A 20,351-nucleotide genomic window follows, 5' to 3' on the forward strand; every position below is an offset into this window, starting at 1 on the left:
ACCAGCCGATACTAGTAGTTACTGTCGGATATATTGCTGCATATTATTGTCAGTGAAAAGTAATGCCTTCTATTGTTCTAACGTCAGCCAGTAGATAATGATTACTGATAACTAGTGGAGCAACTAGGTAATAGCTGGCAAAGAGCTGACTTTTAGAGTACTGAGATCTTTGTTGGGAAAATGAATTTTAGGAGGTGTCCACATGATGGGAACTTACTCAAGTTGGGTTGGAGAATTGAGGAATTGAGTGTGTGTCTTATATGATAGATGTTAATGAAGGTGAAAGGAGGAGGAGTGTTTGTTTAGTGAGGAGAGGGGCAGATACAGGAGTTTTTTCCTGGTTTGGAAAATGTTAGGTCAATTTGGACCTGGGAAATAGGTTGGGTATGACCTGGTGGAAGAACAACTTAGAAAAATGGTATTAATATCTTCTAAGAAGTCATTCTGAAGATTCATTATCATAAGGTTTAGATTTTTATTTTAAATGGTAACAGCGATACTGCATTGACTATGTTAAATTGTTTAATCAAAGAGATGGGAAATTGGCTCTGAGTGAAAGCTCTGGGTCTTCATATGTAAATCGGAGTAAAAATCACTGTCCACTGTTTTTTTTTTTTTTTTTGAGATGGAGTCTTTTCTGGCACTCAGGCTGGAGCGCAGTGGGTTGGTCTTGGCTTACTGCAACCTCTGCCTCCTGCTGGGTTCAGGCGACTCTCCTGCTTCAGTCTCCCAGGTAGCTGGGATTATAGGTGTGCACCACCACACACAGCTAATTTTTGTATTTTCAGTAGAGACAGTGTTTGTCCACGTTGGCCAGGCTGGTTTTGACCTCTTGACCTCAGATGGTCCACCCGCCTGGGCTCAAGGGATCTCCCTGCCTTGGCCACACAAAGTGCTGAGATGACATGTGTGAACCACTGCGCCTGGCCCTCTTTTAATATTCATTTGAAGGCGCTGGTTTTGTTTTGCAAAAGGTGTTGTAATAAAAGTGAATCTTTATCACAATGTTGGGAATGCACAAGTATTCAAAGCTGTAGTTGTTGAATTAAGCGAGATTGGGAAATACTCTAAAAATAGATCTTTAAGTCCTTAGGTAGGCTGGCATATACATGAAATTGATGTTCGTCAACAGCTACCCTGGTACTATTTTTTCTTTTTTTTTTTTTTTGGAAACGAGTCTCGTGCTGTCTCCCGGGCTGGAGTGCAGTGGTGCGGATCTCGGTTCAGTGCAACCTCCGCCTCCCAGGTTCTCACGATTCTCCTGCCTCAGCCTCCCGAATAGCTGGGATTACAGGTGCACACCACCACACCCAGCTGATTTTTTGTATTTTTAGTAGACATGGGGTTTCAGTATGTTGGCCAGACTGGTCTCAAACTCCTCACCTGACTTCATGATCCATCCACCTTGGCCTCCCAAAGTGCTGGGATTACAGGTGTGAGCCACTGCACCTGGCCCAACCTGGCACTATTCTTATAATTCTTTAAAAAATTCTCATAAAAGTCTTGATCTATGTGTGTTTTCCGATTTGTGCCACAAATACTGCAGTGTTTTCATACTAAAACTATATCTAGATATAGATAAACTAGATATATTTTCTTCAGATTGTAATAAATTGGAACCCCACTTTCCCTTATAATTGATCACCCATGAAATTGTTCTCAAATTAGATAGTGGTGATATTGCAGAACTAATAAAAACCACGGATTGGCACCCTTTTAAATGGTGAATTTTATGGTATGTGAATGACATTTTGATTGAAAATGGATGCGACATTACAATTGAAAAAGGATACATCACTGACTTATGGACAGCCATTCTTTTTTGTCATATCTCGTGGACCCCACGTCAGGATACTTGCCAGTTAGAGACATAGATGAAACCCGTCTGGTGCTACCAGCCTCAAAAGGTAACTCTTATGCCTGAGGATGGACACCTTTTAGAATTAAAAGAACTCTCAGTCATTGTGGGCCATCTTGCTAGCCTTCACAGAGACTGATTTACTGTCAGCTCTTTTCTTGAGTCATCTCATCCCTTTTTTTTTTCTTTTTTCTTTTTTTGACACAGAGTCTTGCTCTATTGCCCAGGCTGGAGTGCAGTGGCTCGATCTCGGCTCACTGCAACCTCCACCTCCCAGGTTCAAGTAATTCTTGTGCATCATCGGCCTCCCAATTAGCTGGGGTTACAGGTGCCTGCCACCATGCGTGGCTAATGTTTTTTTTTTTGTATTGTTAGTAGAGACGGGGTTTCACCATGTTGGCCAGACTGGTCTCAAACTCCTGACCTCAGGTGATCTACCCACCTCGCCCTCCCAAAGTGCTGGGATTACAGATGTGAGCCATCGCTCCTGGCCTCTTTAATTCTTATTTGGAGAACTTTGGGCAACACGAAATAGAAACTGCCAATAAATGGCAGGTTTGATAACAGGCTTTATTATGACAGCGGAGACTTGGTGAGCAAGAAACCTGGTTCAAAAAGACTGGTTTAGTTCGGTGGTCTTTCTGAGGACTTTTTAAACTTAGCACATTTTGTATGTGGTGCATGACTAGTAATACAGTATTTAAGTAACGAGTATGAAATTCTTAGGGGTTTTCAGAGTGCTGTTATTACTCCATGGCTAAATATATTAATATGTCAGTGCATTAGAAATAGACAAATCTTCAAGAACTCACAGATCAAAGATGACACATGTAACAAAGATTGAGTTGTGAGGGGCCTTGATGTGTTTGAGGAGCAGCCAGCTGTAAAGAAAATTGTAAAGAATGTTAGTTGTAAAGGGCTTTGTATTACATGTTCTGGAATTGTGTCCTATAGGTGATATTTTAGAAACAGGCCTGTGGCTGGAGGAAAAAAGATGTGTTAAATGGTTAACATTGTAAATGTTGGAATGGAGAGGAGGTTGGGAGAATTTCTGAAGTAGATTGGTCTTGATGTGATTGGTTGGACTAAAGGTATGAAAGTAGGTGCTTGTAGGAAAATAATAGTCAAAAGCTGAGATTTTATCTTCGTGACTAGATGATAGATTATGCCATTAATGGTTACATGAAGACAAGCAATTTTGCTGCTGGTTTTATTCTACCTGACTTTTCTAGGAATGTATCTTGGTAGAGAGAGAAAATTAGTTGAAATGAAACCATTGAAATTCAAGACAGAGCTGTCAAACCATCATTTCTTCAACTATTAATAGTTAATAGCCCTAATTTTGTTCTGGGCACACAAAGCCTGAGGCTTTGGATTAACAATATGGGTTGAAGGAGAACCTTCACCTTACTGAGTTTAGATTAGCAGGCACTTTGACCTCCTTTTCTATTTTTCAGATGTTTTTGAGTAACACTGTACCTGAGAGATGGGTTTCTTTATATATATGTATGAAGGGAGAGAGTGCCAAAATACTTAGGTTATTTGAAGTTTGAAAACTGGGGACATTCTGCATTGAAAGGCAGGTGTTTCAGAGAGCAGGAGACTTCTAGGCTACTTTGAAAAGCTAACATGACTCTCAGAGGTGTCATTTTAGGTGGAAAGGGCACTCTGGGCTTGGAAGTTTTGGATTTGCTCACAGCTGCACTGTTAATTATATCTTTCTTTTGGGAACCTGTGTATCATACATATAGGTGCCAGAAGGATTTTAGATGGTGACATAGATTAGTATACATACACTTTTGGAACAAATCAGTTATTAGTCTTTTTTGTTTGTTTTTTGTTTTTTGAGACCTGATGTGGCTCTCTTTCCCAGGCTCGAGTGCAGTGGCGCATCACGGCTCACTGCAACCTCTGTCTCCTGGGTTCAAGCAATTCTGCCTCAGCCTCCTGAGTAGCTGGGACTACAGGCACATGCCACCTTGTCTGGCTAATTTTTGTGTTTTTAGTAGAGATTAGGTTTTGTCATGTTGCCCAGGCTGATCTTGAACTCCTGAGCTCAAGTGATGTGTCCACCTTGGCCTCCAAAAGTGCTGGGATTATAGGCGTGAGCTATAGCATCTGGCTGGACTTAAATTTTGCTAAATATTTATTTCTTAGTATTCCTTTTAGATTAGTTTCTTATTGTGTCCTAGACTCGTTTAGTAGGTGGGAGATATTTCTTTGTAGGAGAGGCATTTGGGTCTGAATCAGTCTGCTGTATGACTGAGTTGAGTGATCTGATTCCATTTTTACCCAACACTAAGGTATCCTGGTGTTTTATGAATCTTCTTGAGGGCATTCTTCAGGTAGATTTTGTTAGCCTCCTTGGTGTTGGTTTTCTTTTTGAGATGGAGTCTCACCCTGTTTCCCAGGCTGGATTGCAATGGCGAGATCTTGGCTCAGTGCAACCTCTGCCTCCTGGTTTCAAGTGATTCTTCTGCCTCAGCTTCCGGAGTAGCTGGGATTACAGGCATGCACCACCACGCCGGGCTCTTTTTTTGTGTGTGTATCTTTAGTAGAGATGGGGCTTCACCGTGTTGGGCAGGCTAGTCTCGAACACCTGACCTCGAGATCTGGCCGCCTCAGCCTCCCAAAGTGCTAGGATTACAGGCGTGAGCCATCGCGCCCAGCTGGTGTTTTTGTTTTTTGTTTCGGTTTTGGTTTTTCTTTGAGACGGAGTCTCCCTCTGTCACCCAGGCTGGAGTGCAGTGGTGCGATCTCGGCTCACTGCAAGCTCTGCCTTCCTGGTTCACGCCATTCTCCTGCCTCAGCCTCCCCAGTAGCTGGGACTACAGGCGCCTGCCACAAGGCCTGGCTAATTTTTTGTTATTTTCAGTAGAGACGCAGTTTCACCGTATTTGCCAGGATGGTCTTGATCTGACCTCGTGATCTGCCTGCCTCGGCCTCCCAAAGTGCTGGGATTACAGGCGGGAGCCACTGGGCCCGGCCATAGCAGCATTTTTAAAGATGTACCAAAAAAACTCAAATGTCCATCAACTGACTAAAGAATAAACAAAATGTAGTAACCATAAAATGAAAGAAGTACTGATACATGGTACAACACGGATGAACCATGAAAATATTCTAAGCAGACAAAGCCAGTCACAAGACACACATTGTACGATTCCATTTATATGAATGCCCAAAATAGGCAAATCTGTACAGGAAAAAACAAAAACAAAAACAAATTCTGCCATGGAGATTGGTATGCAAATTTTTGTGTGGTCATGTGTTTTCATTTCTTTTGAGTATATATACCTAGGAGAAGTGCTGGGTTGTATGGTGATTATATGGTCAACCTGACCAACAGCTAAAAGTGGCTGTACCCTTTTATATTCCCATCAGTCATGTGGAAGGTTCCAGTTCCTCCACTTACATTCATATCTGTCTTTTGCTTTTATCCATTCTAATCTAGTGAGAGAGTGGTGGTGTCTCAGTCAGGATTTAATTGCATTTTGTTTAAAAATATTGAATGTCTTTTCACGTGTTTCCCAGCTTTTTTTTTTTTTTTTTTTTTTGAGACGGAGTCTCGCTCTGTCACTCAATCTGGAGTGCAGTGGTGTGATCTCAAGAGCCCTGTCTCCTGAATTCACACCATTCTCCTGCCTCAGCCTACCGAGTAGCTGAGACTACAGGCGCCCGCCACCACGCCCGGCTAATTTTTTTGTATTTTTTAGTAGAGACGTGGTTTCACCATGTTTGCCAGGATGGTCTTGATCTCCTGACCTCGTGATCTGCCTGCCTCGGCCTCAAAGTGCTGAGATTACAGGCATGAGCCACCGTGCTCAGCCCAGCCATTTGTTTACTCTTCCACACATGTATTCAGATTATTACCCATTTTTGTATTAGGTTGTAGAATTAGTTGTAGGATTCGTTATATATTCTGGAAACAAGACTCTGAGTACAACATCTGATACTGTTTGAAAATTTTAACTGTTTCTTATAATTCCACCATCCTGCTCTGTAGGTATAGGAGATATGTAACTATCCATTTGTGCTAAGTCGTTTCGTAGAGTTTTTAAGGATTATGGGTTTTGTAATAGACTGAGTAAATTATAGATTACTGGACTCTGGTAATTACATATAAGCGGTAGATGGAAGTTTGTGGAGACAACAGACTAGAACATTGCTTGCTGTTCAGTAGAACATTTAAGTTCAGTGGCCACATGTGACTAGTGACTATAGAATTGGATAGTGCAGGTCTAGAATGCTGCAAAAATCAGTTTTACTGGGTAGAATAAGTCTAGAGTTGTGTAAGTTATAAGAAATGTAATGACTAAAGCCTACTCTTCAGGAAGGAAATAACCCAGACTGCAGTTGTAGAGCGAATGTTGAAAGATTAAATAGGAGAAAGTCATCTGTAGAAATAAACTGGTGTTTGTGATGTCCTTACAGCAGGCATATGATTTCAGCTCCAAATTCACGTTTATCGCAGGCACAATAGCTGTGTTTTTTTGCATGTTTTTTGTTTTTTTGAGACAGGATCTTGCTCTATCGCTGAGGCAGGAGTGCAGTGGCACGATCTCAGCTCACTGCACCTTTTGCCTCCCGGTTTCAAGGGATCCTCCTGCCTTCGCCTCTTCTGAGTTCCTGGGAATACCGGCGCACCACCATACCTGACTTTTTTTGTGGATTTTAGTAGAGACGGGGTTTCACCATGTTGCCCAGGCTGGTGTCAAACCGCTGGTATTAGCCACTGGGCCTGGCCAATAGCTGATTTTTATTTTTTTTTTTAAATAAATACCTTGAAAACAGATAGAATTTTTTGGTAAAGTATGATATTCAACTTTTATCTGATTTTCATTGGGAAATCCTCTGCTTTGATCTTTATCAAGCTAGAAAATCAAAACACCAATCCTGGCTTATCAGCTATTACATAGATAGGGTTCGGTTTGTTACACGTTGTTGATTGTGTGATTTATGGATTATTATTTCCTAGAAGTCAGTTGGGAACTTCATTTATTTACTCAACAAATATTTGTTATGATCCTGCTGTGAGGCATTGTATATAGCAGGAATACTATAATAAGAAATAGAGGCTGAGAGTGGTGACTGACGCCTGTAATCCCAGCACTTTGGGAGGCCGAGGCGAGCAGATCACCTGAGGTCAGGAGTTCAAGACCAGCCTGGCTAACATGAAACCCCATTTCTACCAAAAATACAAAAAATTAGCTGGGCGTGGTGGTGGGCGCCTGTAGTCCCAGGCTGAGGCAGGAGAATCGCTTGAATGCAGGAGGTGGAGGTTACAGGGAGCTGAGATCGTGCCCATTGCACTGCAGCTTGGACAACAAGAGCAAAACTCCGTCTCCAAAAAAAAAACAACAACAACAAAAAAACAGAAATAGATGGCCTCAGAGAAAAGGGGTTGGGTTAAAGACATCACGTGACGCATAAGGCATACTGTCTTTAGCTTTTACTTTGAATGAGATGGGAAGCTATTAGAGGGCTTTGTGAAGAGAATGGGAGGGTCTTACTCATATTTTAACAAGATCACTCTTACTGAGAAAGATAATGGGTGGGTGTTCAGAGAAGCAGTGGTTTTTGGTGGGACCAGAGAAATGGCAATGGGAGTGATGAAAAGCAGATGGATTTTAAAGGTGTTGCTGAGAAATTTGCTTATGTTGTGAGGCTTGAGAGAGGAATCAGATGTGGCCAGCGTTTTTGTCTGGACAACTGGAATTATGGAATTTACAGTGACAGTGATTGGGAGGAGCTAAGGTGAGGAGCAGATATCATAGATCAGTTGTGGACATGTTAAAGTTGATCCGTTTGGAGAGATATTAAGTAAGCAGTTGTTTATATGGTTCTAAGGGAATCATCTGCTTAGAGTTTATAAAACCACAATACTGGATGATTGGAAACAGAAGAGAGATTCTGGGGGTACTGTGACCTTTAAAGAATGTGGCGGTAAAGAAGAAATGAGCAAAGGAGATTGAAAATGCCAAAATGAAAAAAAATGGAGAAGCATGAAGTATCTTGGAAGCTGTATGAATATATGTCAAAAGAGTAGAAAGGCAAACGAGGTCTTTCATGTCACTAATAGTTGAAGTAGTATGAGAATTTAGAAAACGTCTTTTTGAATTAGCGGTGTCATTGGTGACCTTTGACAAAGGTAGGTACTGTTAAAGGCAGAAATCTTACACAGATTTCAAGTGAATGGAAAGATAGAAATTGGAGTCAGCATAGAAAACATACAATAAAATTCACCCTTTTGGTGTATAATTTCTACATCACATTTGATTTACAAAACGCATAGTCATATAACCATAACTATAACCAAGATAGAAATAGTTCCCAGTTCTCTGAAATGCACCTTCACTCTGTTCCCTAGCAATCATATCTGTTCCTTAAAAGGAATTTTATTGTAAGTGAAAGAACTTTTTACTCTTCTATGTTGATAAAATGAGAGTTTTAAAAATATGTAATTTTTTTCCCCTTTGTTTTTCTTTTCTTTTCTTTTCTTTTCTTTTTTTTTGAGAAAGAGTCTCGCTCTGTTCCCAGTCTGGAGTGCAGTGGCGCGGTCTTGGCTTACTGCAACCTCTGCTTCCTGGGTTCAAGCGATTCTCCTGCCTTAGCCTCCCAAGTAGCTGGGATTACAAGCACGTGCCACCATGCCCAGCTAATATTTGTATTTTTAGGAGAGATGGGGTTTCATCATATTAGCCAGGCTATTCTTGAACTCCTGATCTCATGATCTGCCCTCCTCGGCCTCCCAAAGTGCTGGGATTACAGGCATGAGCCACTGCGCCCAGCAATTTTGTTTTTCTTTGTCTCACAGGCTGGTCTTGAACTCTTGGGCTCAAGCGATCTGCCTGCCTTGGCCTTCCAAAGTGCTGGGATTACACATGAGAGCCACTGCATGTGACTCAATTTCAGTTTTTTTTTTTTGTTGTTGTTTTTTTTTTTTTTTGAGAGAGAGTTTCGCTTTGTCTCCCAGGCTGGAATGCAGTGGTGCGATCTTGGCTTACTGTAACCTCTGCTTCCCAGGTTCAAGCAGTTCTCGTGCCTCAGCCTCCTGAGTAGCTGGGACTATAGGTGCATGCCACCACACCCTGCTGATTTTTTTGTATTTTAGTGGAAACTGGGTTTCACCATGTTGGCCAGGCTGGTGTCTTAACGCATGATCTCAGGCAATCCGCCTGCCTCGGCCTCCGGAAGTGCTGGGATTACAGGCATGGGCTACCATGCCCAGCCTCAATTTTAGTTTTTTAAAAAATAAAATTGCACCACATTGTCAGTTTAAAATTTTTATCTTTGGTAAAGATCAACACTGACATATGGGAGTGTGTGTATTGTTGAATACCATGACAAATGAGTAATGTTAAAGTTATTTGGGGCTGCACACGGTGGCTCATGCCTGTAATTGCAGCACTTTGGGAGGGTGAGGCTGGTGGAACACTTGAGGTCCAGGAGCTCACGACCAGCCTGGCTAACATGGTGAAATCCCATCTCTACTAAAATTACAAAAACTAGCTTGGCTTGGTATCGTGTACCTGCAATCCAAGCTACTTGGGAGACTGAGGCATATAAAGAAGAAAAGCCAGGGATTTTTTTTTTCCCTTTCTTAAAACAGTCTTGAATCCAGTCAAGTTTCTGAATTGTTGATTGATCTAGGACTCAAGCAACCTGCTTGTTACAGACTAGATTCTTTTTGACTGAGAAAGTTTTCAGGTGCATTTTCAAATTGTCTTCCCATGAAATGTCTGGTTTTGTGTTAAGATAGTTTCCTAATGAAATCATCAAGACACACCACTTTTCCCCTTAATATGCAACATTTCATTAAGATGTCAAATGTTATTCCTCTTAAAATAAATATGTACATTTAATGTATTTTTTCTTCGTGGAGCCATTTTCAATCAAATGGCTTAGAATTTACAAAAATATCCCTAAATACTAATATTTGTAATGCTTTCTGATAGAATATTACAGAACCAATTATTGATTGATGCCATTGGCTCAGTATAGGAGCTATTGCTACCTGTTCTTTGGTAGTAGGTATGTTTGTGTTTGTGGTGTTCCCCAACCCATATCAGTGATCTTTGGACAAGGCTAACCCAACAATGTGGTAATAATCTATTTCCATTTTTTTCTCCCTTAATTACCAGAATTATATTTTCTTTAAAATTTATGTTAGAGTTTCCCCATGTGGTGAATACCTTGTATAGCTCCAGTGGTGTGCAAATGAGCATACTGGTTTACCATTTAGTCGTTTTATATTTTAAATGAGTGGTGCTTGCAGTTGATAGTATCCGGGTAAACTGATGCTAGACTAAGATAGCATGTTTGTGGTGAAGTACTTGCAAATAACATTAGAAATCATCGATTTCAGTTTAGAAATAAAACACAAGCTACAAAAATTTTGCTGGTTGATTTATTTTTAAGCACAAAATCAAGAATTCCAACTATGTTACGAACATTTTGAGGCAAGGACTACTTCCTCAGATGTGAATGAGAGTCCATTTCTGCCTGAGCAGCATTCTTTGTAACTAAAAGCCCCACCGGCTGAAATATTTTGAAATATTTTTCTTCAGAAAAGTAGAGAATTTGACTCCTAATTGTGTTCATGGGACTGTTAACATAGATTCAAAACAAAACTGTATTACTTGCTTCATTTTGGCTATGGTCAGATGAAATAGTAGGTTTTAAAAGGAAATTCCAGTGATAGTACGGAACTAGCTAGCTAGCTAGTTTAACAGATTTTATTGTTTTCGGTCACAATTTGACATATTGTTATTTAAATTTTAATGTAAACCCGTGTTAAACTTTTTTATATCAGTTTTTTTTATCTACATAGTTAAGTTTGAGGCAGATGTCTGTCATCAGTTGGTAGTTAAGTATTTACTGGAGATAGAATGGAAAAAACTGCTCCTTTGGTTCTCTTAATTTTTGTTTTGTGACGGAGTCTTAATCTGTGATCCATGCTGGAGTGCAGTGCTGGGATCTTGACTCATTATGAACTCCGCCTGTTAGGTTCAAGCGATTCTTGTCCGTCAGTCCCCGGAGTACCTGAGATTATAGGAATGTGCCACCACACCTGGCTAATTTTTTGTATTTTTAGTAGGCACTGGGTTTCACCATGTTGGTCAGGCCCGTCTCCATGTCCTGGCCTCAAATGAGCCGCTCTCCTTAGCCTCCCAAAGTGCTGGGATTACAGGTGTGAGCCACCCTGTCCGGCAAAACAGATTATTTCAATCTGTTAACATTTTTAAGATGAGAATCAGCTGTGGTCCATTAAATGGTCCACGTACCAAATGATAGCTTTATTATTAATAGATTAACGTCTACTCTGGTGTAGTGTTGACATGTATTACTAGGTTTTTTGAGACCCAGGAAATGTCACTGTTTGCAGCTAATGTCTTATGGTCAGAATTTCCATTTAAGAAGCTTCCCTTTGAAAACCTCTTCTTAGTACATGTCTTGTAATGCTTTTACTTTGGAATTGGGGTAGACATTCTTTGTCTCTCTCTCTTTTTTTTTTTGGTGGTGGAGGAGACAAAAGTTTTTACTCTGTCGCCCAGGCTGGAGTGCCATGGCTGTCTACAACCCCCGCTTCCTTCCTGGGTTCAAGCAACTCTCGTGCCTCAGCCTGCTGTGTAGTTGGGATTACGGGTGTGCCACTGCATCCAGCTGGTGTGTTTTGTTGTTTTTTTTTTCTTTTTCTTTTCCTTTTCTTTCTTTCTTTCTTTCTTTTTTTTTTTTTTTTTTAAGACGGAGTCTTGCTCTGTCACTGAGGCTGGAGTGCAGTGGAATGATCTCAGCTCACTGCAACCTCTGCCTTCCAGATTCAAGCAATTCTTCTGCCTCAGCCCTCCTGAGTAGCTGGAATTACAGGCGTGTGCCACCATGCCCGGCTAATTTTTGTATTTTTAGTATAGACGGGGTTTCCCCATGTTGGTCAGGCTGGTCTCAACTCCTGACCTCATGATCCACCTGCCTCTGCCTCCCAAAATGTTGGGATTACAGGCATGAGCCTCCACGCCTGGCTGGTGTATTTTGTCTTAATCTGTTCAGGTGATTAATGTCTCTAGAGTGTTTTAATTTCTTAATCTGACTAGAGTTTATACCAACACCATCAAGTTTGATTATGGGTGCAGTTACAATTCTCCTAGGGTTTAGTCCTTGTTCCCCTGGTAAAAGATTTTAAACAGCCTAGCCTTAATCAGTAAGTAATCAGCTATTGTTGCCTCATCTATTGTATAGCTTTCTCATAGTGAGAATGTCCGCTTAATTTTTAGCTGGTGCTTGAAGTAGTCATACTGAGCTTCTTAATATATATCCCTTTTAACTTAAAGGTTGTCACACTATGTATGTTTTTTTTCTATTTTCACACTTACCCTCCTGAACATTTTTCGAGGCAAGGACTACTTCCTCAGATGTGAATGAGAGTCCATTTCTGCCTGAGCAGCATTCTGTGTAACTAAAAGCCTTAACCGGCTGAAATATTTTGAAATATTTTTCTTCAGAAAAGTAGAAAATTTGACTCCTAATTGTGTTCATGAGACTGTTACATAGATTCAAAACAAAACTGTATTACTTGCTTTATTTTGGCTGTGGTCAGACGAAATAGTAGGTTTTAAAAAGAAATTCCAGTGATAGTACAGAACTAGCTAGCTAGCTCATTGGTTTAGATACGGGTGCCGGTGAAGGTTTGTGGCTTAGGAGGTAGATTAGATATTTATTTCCATTGGACTGAGGCTTAAGCTCAGTTTAATGCTCATGGATATGGATAACTCATTTTGATTCACCTCCAGAAATTGTCGTTAAGCAATTTGTGTTTGTGCAAGTGTTACCATCTCTCACAAAGGATATGAGTTTCTGAACACTGATATTTTATAGTTTCTGTATCATTATACTTTGAAAGATTTTGGTCAAAAAGACCAAAAGCTTTATGTCAAAATGGGAAAGTAGTGATAATAAAAAGTTACTCAGTATCTTTTTCTTGCATTAATTCCCATGAATGGATTAAACTAAGAGATTAACCATACTTAGGGGAAATGCAAACTTTTTTCTGTTTTCTTTTTTTTTGAGACAGTGTTGCTCTGTTCCGCATGAGTGCAGTGGTGCAGTCATGGTTCTCTCACCTCCTGGGCTCAACCTGTCTTTCCATCTCAGCTTTCCTTGCTCTTTATTAATTTAGGAAAATGTTCCTGTCCACAGCCACTCCTGGGACAAGATTAAACATTGCTTTGTTGAAATAGTGTGGAAACACTTTTAAGTTAACAGAGGAGAGAATTAGCAATGAGATCTTGTAAATGTTTTCACTACAGGAAGATTGGAGATATTACAACTCGGAATAACTTGCCACTATTGTATATATATAAGAGGGAAAATCATCACAAAGGTGATTAATAATATTTTTAAAGTTCTTGACTATCACATTTGTTTTTAAAGAAATATTGGGAGTTAGAACAGTTGGTAGGTGTATTTTTATAGAGTACCTGGGCCTTTGCGTTGTTAGTTGCATTTTTAAAAAGCTTGTAGAATTGAAGACCTTTTCATATGTTGCCATAGGTTCTCATATGGAAATGACAATGTGGAATGTAGAAAGTTTAGAACTGATGTCCATGTAAGAAGTATTTTGTTCTGTTTTGAATTTTCTCTTTACAAATGTAAGTGTACCAAGCCACTGGTTTGGTGTATCTTTATCAATCACTAGGATACTAAGTTTAAGACATTTGAAATTAAGATTTCTAATAGAAACAGCAATTAGTTGAGCAACCAGTGTTTACTGAGTGCTAAGTGTGTACTGGCCAGTGAATTTAGACACAGGTGAGTAGTGAACAAGATAGACAGTGGTCTCTGCCCTGTTGGAACTAAGCGTAAATTTAGTTAGAAATGATACTACCTGTTTTTATATGAGGTATTTTTTATCAGTAGTATTTATACCCAGCCAACACATTTTGCTATGATTCCCTCGGTTACATGAAATTGCCCTGATTTTATAGATCTGAAATTTTATATGGTTCAACCTTATATCACTAGTTGTAATAATTCGTGTGCTTCTGTGGGTGAAAAGAATCAGAGATTTCGCTAATGCCATATACCACTGTTTATATACCCTTTTAATTGGAACATTTTAAAGAGTATTTGACCTTATGTGAATTGTTTATTGTAATGTATATTTGAAAATAATAAGATCCAGACAAAGGCTATTCATTATAATAAATGCCCTGTTAATACTGATACTAGTACAGAGGAATCATTTATATCCAGTGCCAAAGGCCAGCCAACCATATAATTTGATATATGTATTATTTTCCTGAGGAAAAGTTGCTACAGTATTACAACTATTTTATGTGCCTAGGTAAAGAAATAATGGGATAAGATTTCTAAACCCCACTGTGGAGGTTTTTGCTGGCCTTCTTAATGAAATTTAATAAAAGGAAACGACTAGAGACAATATTCACTTATTATTTATCATAAGGTCTGTTGAATTGTGCTGAGTTAATGTTAGGTTTGAATGAATTCCATCTTCCTCTTATCCAATAGGATGTACAGTTACCCAGCACGTGTACCTCCTCCTCCTCCTATTGCTCGGGCTGTAGTGCCCTCGAAACGTCAGCGTGTATCAGGAAACACTTCACGAAGGGGCAAAAGTGGCTTCAATTCTAAGAGTGGACAGCGGGGATCTTCCAAGTCTGGAAAGTGTATGTATTATTTCATTTTGTGATTTTTGATATCTCTTGTGTTTTGAAATAGGGAAGCTAATGCAGTTACAATATTTTTGTGCCACATGACTTTGTGTATTCAAAATAATGGAAGAGGCTGGGTGTGTGGTGGCTCATGCCTGTAATCCCAGCACTTTGGGAGGCCCAGCGGGTGGATCAGCTGAGGTCAGGAGTTCAAGACCAGCCTGTCCAACATGGAGGAACCCCATCTCTACCGAAAATACAAAAAATTTGCCGGGGATGGTGGTGCGTGCATGTAATCCCAGCTAATTGGGAGGCTGAGGCAGGAGAATCGCTTATACCCAGGAGGCGGAGGTTGCAGTGAGCCGAGATCGTGCCATTGCACTCCAGCCTGGGTGACGAGCAAAACTCCATCTCAGGAAAAAAAAAAAAAAAATCCAAAATGATAGAGGAGACAAGATTGTGATTGAGTGGCCAATTCTAGACTGCAACAGCTAGGTAATTTTAAAAATGTCATTTGACTTTATGTAGTTGAGGTGTGTGTTAAGTTCCTGAGATTTTTTTGTGTTATTTAAAAACTAAAATTCAGACAGTGTTCAGTATGTTGATTTTTTTTTTTTAACTTTTCTATATTGAACTCCTCCTGTAACTGGAAATATGGAAGGCAGTAAAACATTACGGAAGGTCTGATGCAGTGGTGTGTGCCTGTAGCCCCAGATGCTTAGGGGGAGGCTAAGACCCTGGGGATCTAGGCTGTAGTGGGAGGATTTCATGAGGCCAGGAGTTTAAGTTCACTGTGATCATACGTGTGAATAGTCACTGTCCTCAGGCCTGGTCAACACAGCGACAGCCCTGATCTAAAAGACATTAAAAACAATAAAAACCATTACAGAAAGTGCTTTATAATAGAACCAAGGGCCTTTATTACCGAGAAATCTGTACTGGCTTTGTTTCTCCCTGGGTATCTCCTGTGAGCTCCTGATGTAGTCTGGTGGCAGTGTATTTGCTAACTCATATCTTCGGTACATTTGATTTTAATCTAGTATTTTGTTTATATTAAAGTGAAAGGAGATGACCTTCAGGCCATTAAGAAGGAGCTGACCCAGATAAAACAAAAAGTGGATTCTCTCCTGGAAAACCTGGAAAAAATTGAAAAGGAACAGAGCAAACAAGCAGGTAAATGGGTTTTCTGCTTGCCCTGGGTATACAGTTGGGTTAGTTACATAAGGCACTTGAAAGTACATGTTGGAATAGTGGAATATAAAGCAATGTAATATGAAACTTGGGGAGTGTGAATTGGGAAGGGTATTTGTGTGGGAGGATTTAGATTTGTGCTTCAGTTCTGTGATCCTTAGTGGGGATTGTCTACGTCCGGTGGACATTACTGCCCCTAGACAGACTTGTCCTTCTCATCCCCAGTAGAGATGAAGAATGATAAGTCAGAAGAGGAGCAGAGCAGCAGCTCTGTGAAGAAAGATGAGACTAATGTGAAGATGGAGTCTGAGGGGGGTGCAGATGACTCTGCTGAGGAGGGGGACCTACTGGATGATGATGATAATGAAGATCGGGGGGATGACCAGGTGAAAACCACGGGAAAGGAAAGAAAAAGGTGGTGGAGGGGGGCTCAGGGACACATGGAGTGCCTCTAACTCCATCCTGTTTGTGTCTGTTTCTCACAGCTGGAGTTGATCAAGGATGATGAAAAAGAGGCTGAGGAAGGAGAGGATGACAGAGACAGCGCCAATGGCGAGGATGACTCTTAAGCACATAGTGGGGTTTAGAAATCTTATCCCATTATTTCTTTACCTAGGCGCTTGTCTAAGATCAAATTTTTCACCAGATCCTCTCCCCTAGTATCTTCAGCACATGCTCACTGTTCTCCCCATCCTTGTCCTTCCCATGTTCATTAATTCATATTGCCCCGCGCCTAGTCCCATTTTCACTTCCTTTGACGCTCCTAGTAGTTTTGTTAAGTCTTACCCTGTAATTTTTGCTTTTAATTTTGATACCTCTTTATGACTTAACAATAAAAAGGATGTATGGTTTTTATCAACTGTCTCCAAAATAATCTCTTGTTATGCAGGGAGTACAGTTCTTTTCATTCATACATAAGTTTGGTAGTTGCTTCCCTAACTGCAAAGGCAATCTCATTTAGTTGAGTAGCTCTTGAAAGCAGCTTTGAGTTAGAAGTATGTGTGTTACACCCCCACATTAGTGTGCTGTGTGGGGCAGTTCAACACAAATGTAACAACAGTGTATTTTTGTGAATGAGAGTTGGCATGTCAAATGCATCCTCTAGAAAAATAATTAGTGTTATAGTCTTAAGATTTGTTTTCTAAAGTTGATACTGTGGGTTATTTTTGTGAACAGCCTGATGTTTGGGACCTTTTTTCCTCAAAATAAACAAGTCCTTATTAAACCAGGAATTTGGAGAAAAAAAAAACCCTGGTTTTTTATTTTTGTATTTTATTATTGTTTACTTCAAACTTTGTTTTACAGCGTCCTCCACAAAACCTCTAGAATGCACTAGATATATTTTTCTTGGAGTCATAATCACGATGCATACCAACACAACACTACTCAAATTATATTTCATTGAGATGCATGTTGCATTGAGGAGTCAACTTGACATAGAGTGGAGACTTTTTCAAAATGGCTTTTACATCCTAATGAAAGTTTGGGAAGTATATCCTCTCTGCCTTTTCATCAGTGCTTTGTGGTCCAGCTGGCACCCTTTTTGAGGTTTGTGTTTTGTGCTAAATGGTTTTGTCCTTAAATAGGAGAGGCTCAAAAACATCAAGATTTCAGCAAAATTGCAACAGCTGCATAATGGAACCCCCCTGCTTCTATTTTGTTCTTTTAATTAGTATTTATAGCCCCAGTTACCTTCTGAATTCTGAAGTGTATATACCTCCATGTTCCTGAAAACAAGAAAACTTACTTCCTGATATTCCATAGACTGCCTTCCCAGGTGATTGAGAACATAGAGAATGTTACACATTTATTTTACTCTAAATGATCTTTTACCCCTGTTAGCTAATCTTTGTGTTTTCCTCAACTTTATTAATTACAGCGATTGCATTTTTAGCATCCAGTTGTAAGATGAATATATTAAACAGCTACCAGTGTTGGTGATACCTCATCCTTGAAAGGCTTAGTTCATTTGTGTTTTATACTTCAGTTTTTCCAGCACAGCAGAAAATGCCGCTTATAATTTTTGTGCACGCAAACCTTGGATTCCCCTGTAAAGTTGCTATTGTTTCATAGCATGCGGCACTGGCCTTTTTTCTTCCTACTCATTACGGGCAAAACTCATGTCTTATGAGGATTTTATAGATCATTTTCTGTAACAGGTGACAAAAGCAGAAAAGAATGAAGAGGCTGAAGTATGAACTACCCTTGGAGCCCATATACATGATATAGGCAATTTCTTTTGTATGTTAATTCGGTCAAAAATACTACCCACTTGATGTTTTCTAATCTGATGTGAGCTCATGTTACACAGACTTTTAGTAAGTAACCCACGACTAGAAAATAAACTGGATGCTTAGGAGAGAGAGTGTCAGATGTATAAGATGCTAATAAAACCTGTTTAATATTATGTTGTTAGCTGTAAGTTTTTGGGAAATACTGGACAAATTAGTCCACAATCAAGTGTCTACTTTTCCCTTCACTGTAGGGCCTCTTTCCCTGCACAGAGCAGTCTGTTTAGCTGTGAACACCACAATCTGCAGATGCTCAAGTCCCTTACATAAAATGGCATAGTATTTATATGTAACCTATGCATATTCTCCTGTATATTTTAAATCATCTCTACATTAAAATACCTGATAAAATGTAAATGGTATGTAAATAGTTGTAACTACTTTTTTTATTTATATTTTTGTTAACCTTTGTTAGTTTTTTTTCTTTGCTAGTATTTTCGATCTATAGTTGGCTGAATCTGCATGTGCAGAACCCATGAACATGGAGGGCCAACTATACATTTTATTCTAGGAAAGCAGGTATTGAATGAAGCTGTGGAGAGCACTTTTTAATATTAGGTTGGTGCAAAAGTAATTGTGGCTTTTGCCATTACTTTTAATTAGCTGCAATTACTTTTGCAAATAGCCGTAGAGCATGATCACAGATTGAAAATCTATACACACATATGGTAGGGTTATTGTTGGAATACTGACATGTCTAGTTTGTGTTGATGGGGAAGTCATTTCATGCTCTTGGTTTTAGGATACGCTACTGTGGCTTAAATTTCCTCGTGTTTAAGACAACAGTACTCTAGGCTTTCTATAATCACAGGTGTACTCATTGAATACTTTGACATTTAGGTTCCTAGGCCAAAACTGTAGCAAAGTAAAGAGACCAGGATTGAAATACCACATGGTAAAAGGCTTTTTAAAATCTGATCTAATGCAGATAAGTACAGGCTTTCTGGGAAAGGGGCTAGTGTTTTTAAAGGCCATTTATCAGATGATATGCTTATAGTCAGTGTGACATTACTTAAGCCTGGGCCCTGCAAAGTAAGAATTGAGTTGGCTCAATAGAAATTCAGAATAGTAGGCATGGCAGTGCAGGTAAAGGGGTTAGATCTGACAGTAATAATTGAGTGATTTCTGATTTAATAATTGAGGGATTTCAGATTGATAGTCTGATTACACTGCACTAGTGGAAGTAAGATTTAAAAGTAAAAACATTTTAAAAGTAAAAACATTTTAATTTGGGATAAAATTCGGAACACAAGTTTCTCAGTATGCCATGAAATCTAAGAAAATGTCCTGCAATCATTCAAGAATGCAGTTTTCATTTCAGGGTTAGAAAGCAGGAGGGGAGGTAGATAAATAAAAAAAATCCTTAGTAACATTTTTTTCTGGTGCTGCATAACGTATAATTGGGAAACTTCCTCTGCCTAGGGTACTTAATAAATTGCTGCTGTCTCAGTGGGATGAGCTAACTGGAAGCTGTCAGGTGGGAATGGATGCTAAATTTGGGATTCTTAAAAGGAGGGCTCCTCTTGTATTTCACTTCTGATGTTAATATTACCCCAACATGCAAAGACTGTGTGATTAGTACCTTTAAACCACTTACGTGGTTTAAAGCCTCTTTTTCAGAGGGAACCGGGTGTAATAGAAAAGGAAAATAATGTAAATGGGAAGAAAAAGGTGGTAAATTGGAAGGAAATGAACAGGTGTCAAATTAGGATTGGGAAGAATGTAATAGTACAATAGATGTAACCATCATTTAAGCCATAAGATAACCATGAAGTGTCAACATACGAATCTACTATAACTTGGCAGTATGTTTTATTCGTTAGGGGAAGCAAAACCCGGTGTATAATATAGAAAGTACAGAAGTAGAGCAGATGATACACTATATACAAGTACTAGTGTTTTGAGATAACCTTGATGAAACAACGTGCTTTTGGAAGTAGTTGCAGGATAGAGAAATCGTGTATATTTAATGTGATCAGCTCAGGAACATATGCCTGGCCTGTCAGCATTGACTGACCAATTTTATTTCAGGGGAAAACCAGAAAGCATACTTATTCCTACTGACAGTTGACCTTTTTATTTATTAGGAGAATTCAGCTACACTGTCAAATGGAGTTTCAGTTGCCGGACCCTAGTTCACATCACATTGACCAAAAAAATGCATTTCATAGGAATTTAGAAGCATCCAAGAAAAAGTACCCTGACCAGAAAACCAGTCGACAGTAGTAAACATATGATGTAGATAGAAATGATTGACCAGTAAATGAGTTACATATAATATGTGGATTATGGTCTGAGCACCTCATTCACACTAAGAAGGAGCACTCTGTTGGAGAATTC

At 39.5% G+C, this 20,351-nt stretch overlaps 1 protein-coding gene across 28 annotated transcripts in view; it reads left to right on the top strand.

Moving 5' to 3' along the window:
- Nucleotides 1–16,969, top strand: part of LOC115930071 (heterogeneous nuclear ribonucleoproteins C1/C2) — a 59,623-nt gene extending 42,654 nt beyond the window's left edge. For 18 of the 28 annotated variants that reach the window (XM_055362424.1, XM_055362435.1, XM_055362428.1 and 15 more), the window contains 4 exons: nt 14,387–14,544; nt 15,589–15,702; nt 15,946–16,106; nt 16,206–16,969. In XM_055362424.1, coding sequence (XP_055218399.1) covers nt 14,387–14,544; nt 15,589–15,702; nt 15,946–16,106; nt 16,206–16,289 — 517 coding nt within the window. In that variant the 3' untranslated portion in view covers nt 16,290–16,969. The remainder of the gene's footprint in view (nt 1–14,386; nt 14,545–15,588; nt 15,703–15,945; nt 16,107–16,205) is intronic. The other 10 variants (XM_055362437.1, XM_055362436.2, XM_055362427.2 and 7 more) reach the window with 1 other exon arrangement.
- The last annotated feature ends 3,382 nt before the right edge of the window (nt 16,970–20,351 follow it).

Source organism: Gorilla gorilla, chromosome 15 (assembly GCF_029281585.2).
Source record: "Gorilla gorilla gorilla isolate KB3781 chromosome 15, NHGRI_mGorGor1-v2.1_pri, whole genome shotgun sequence".
Lineage (NCBI taxonomy): Eukaryota > Metazoa > Chordata > Mammalia > Primates > Hominidae > Gorilla > Gorilla gorilla.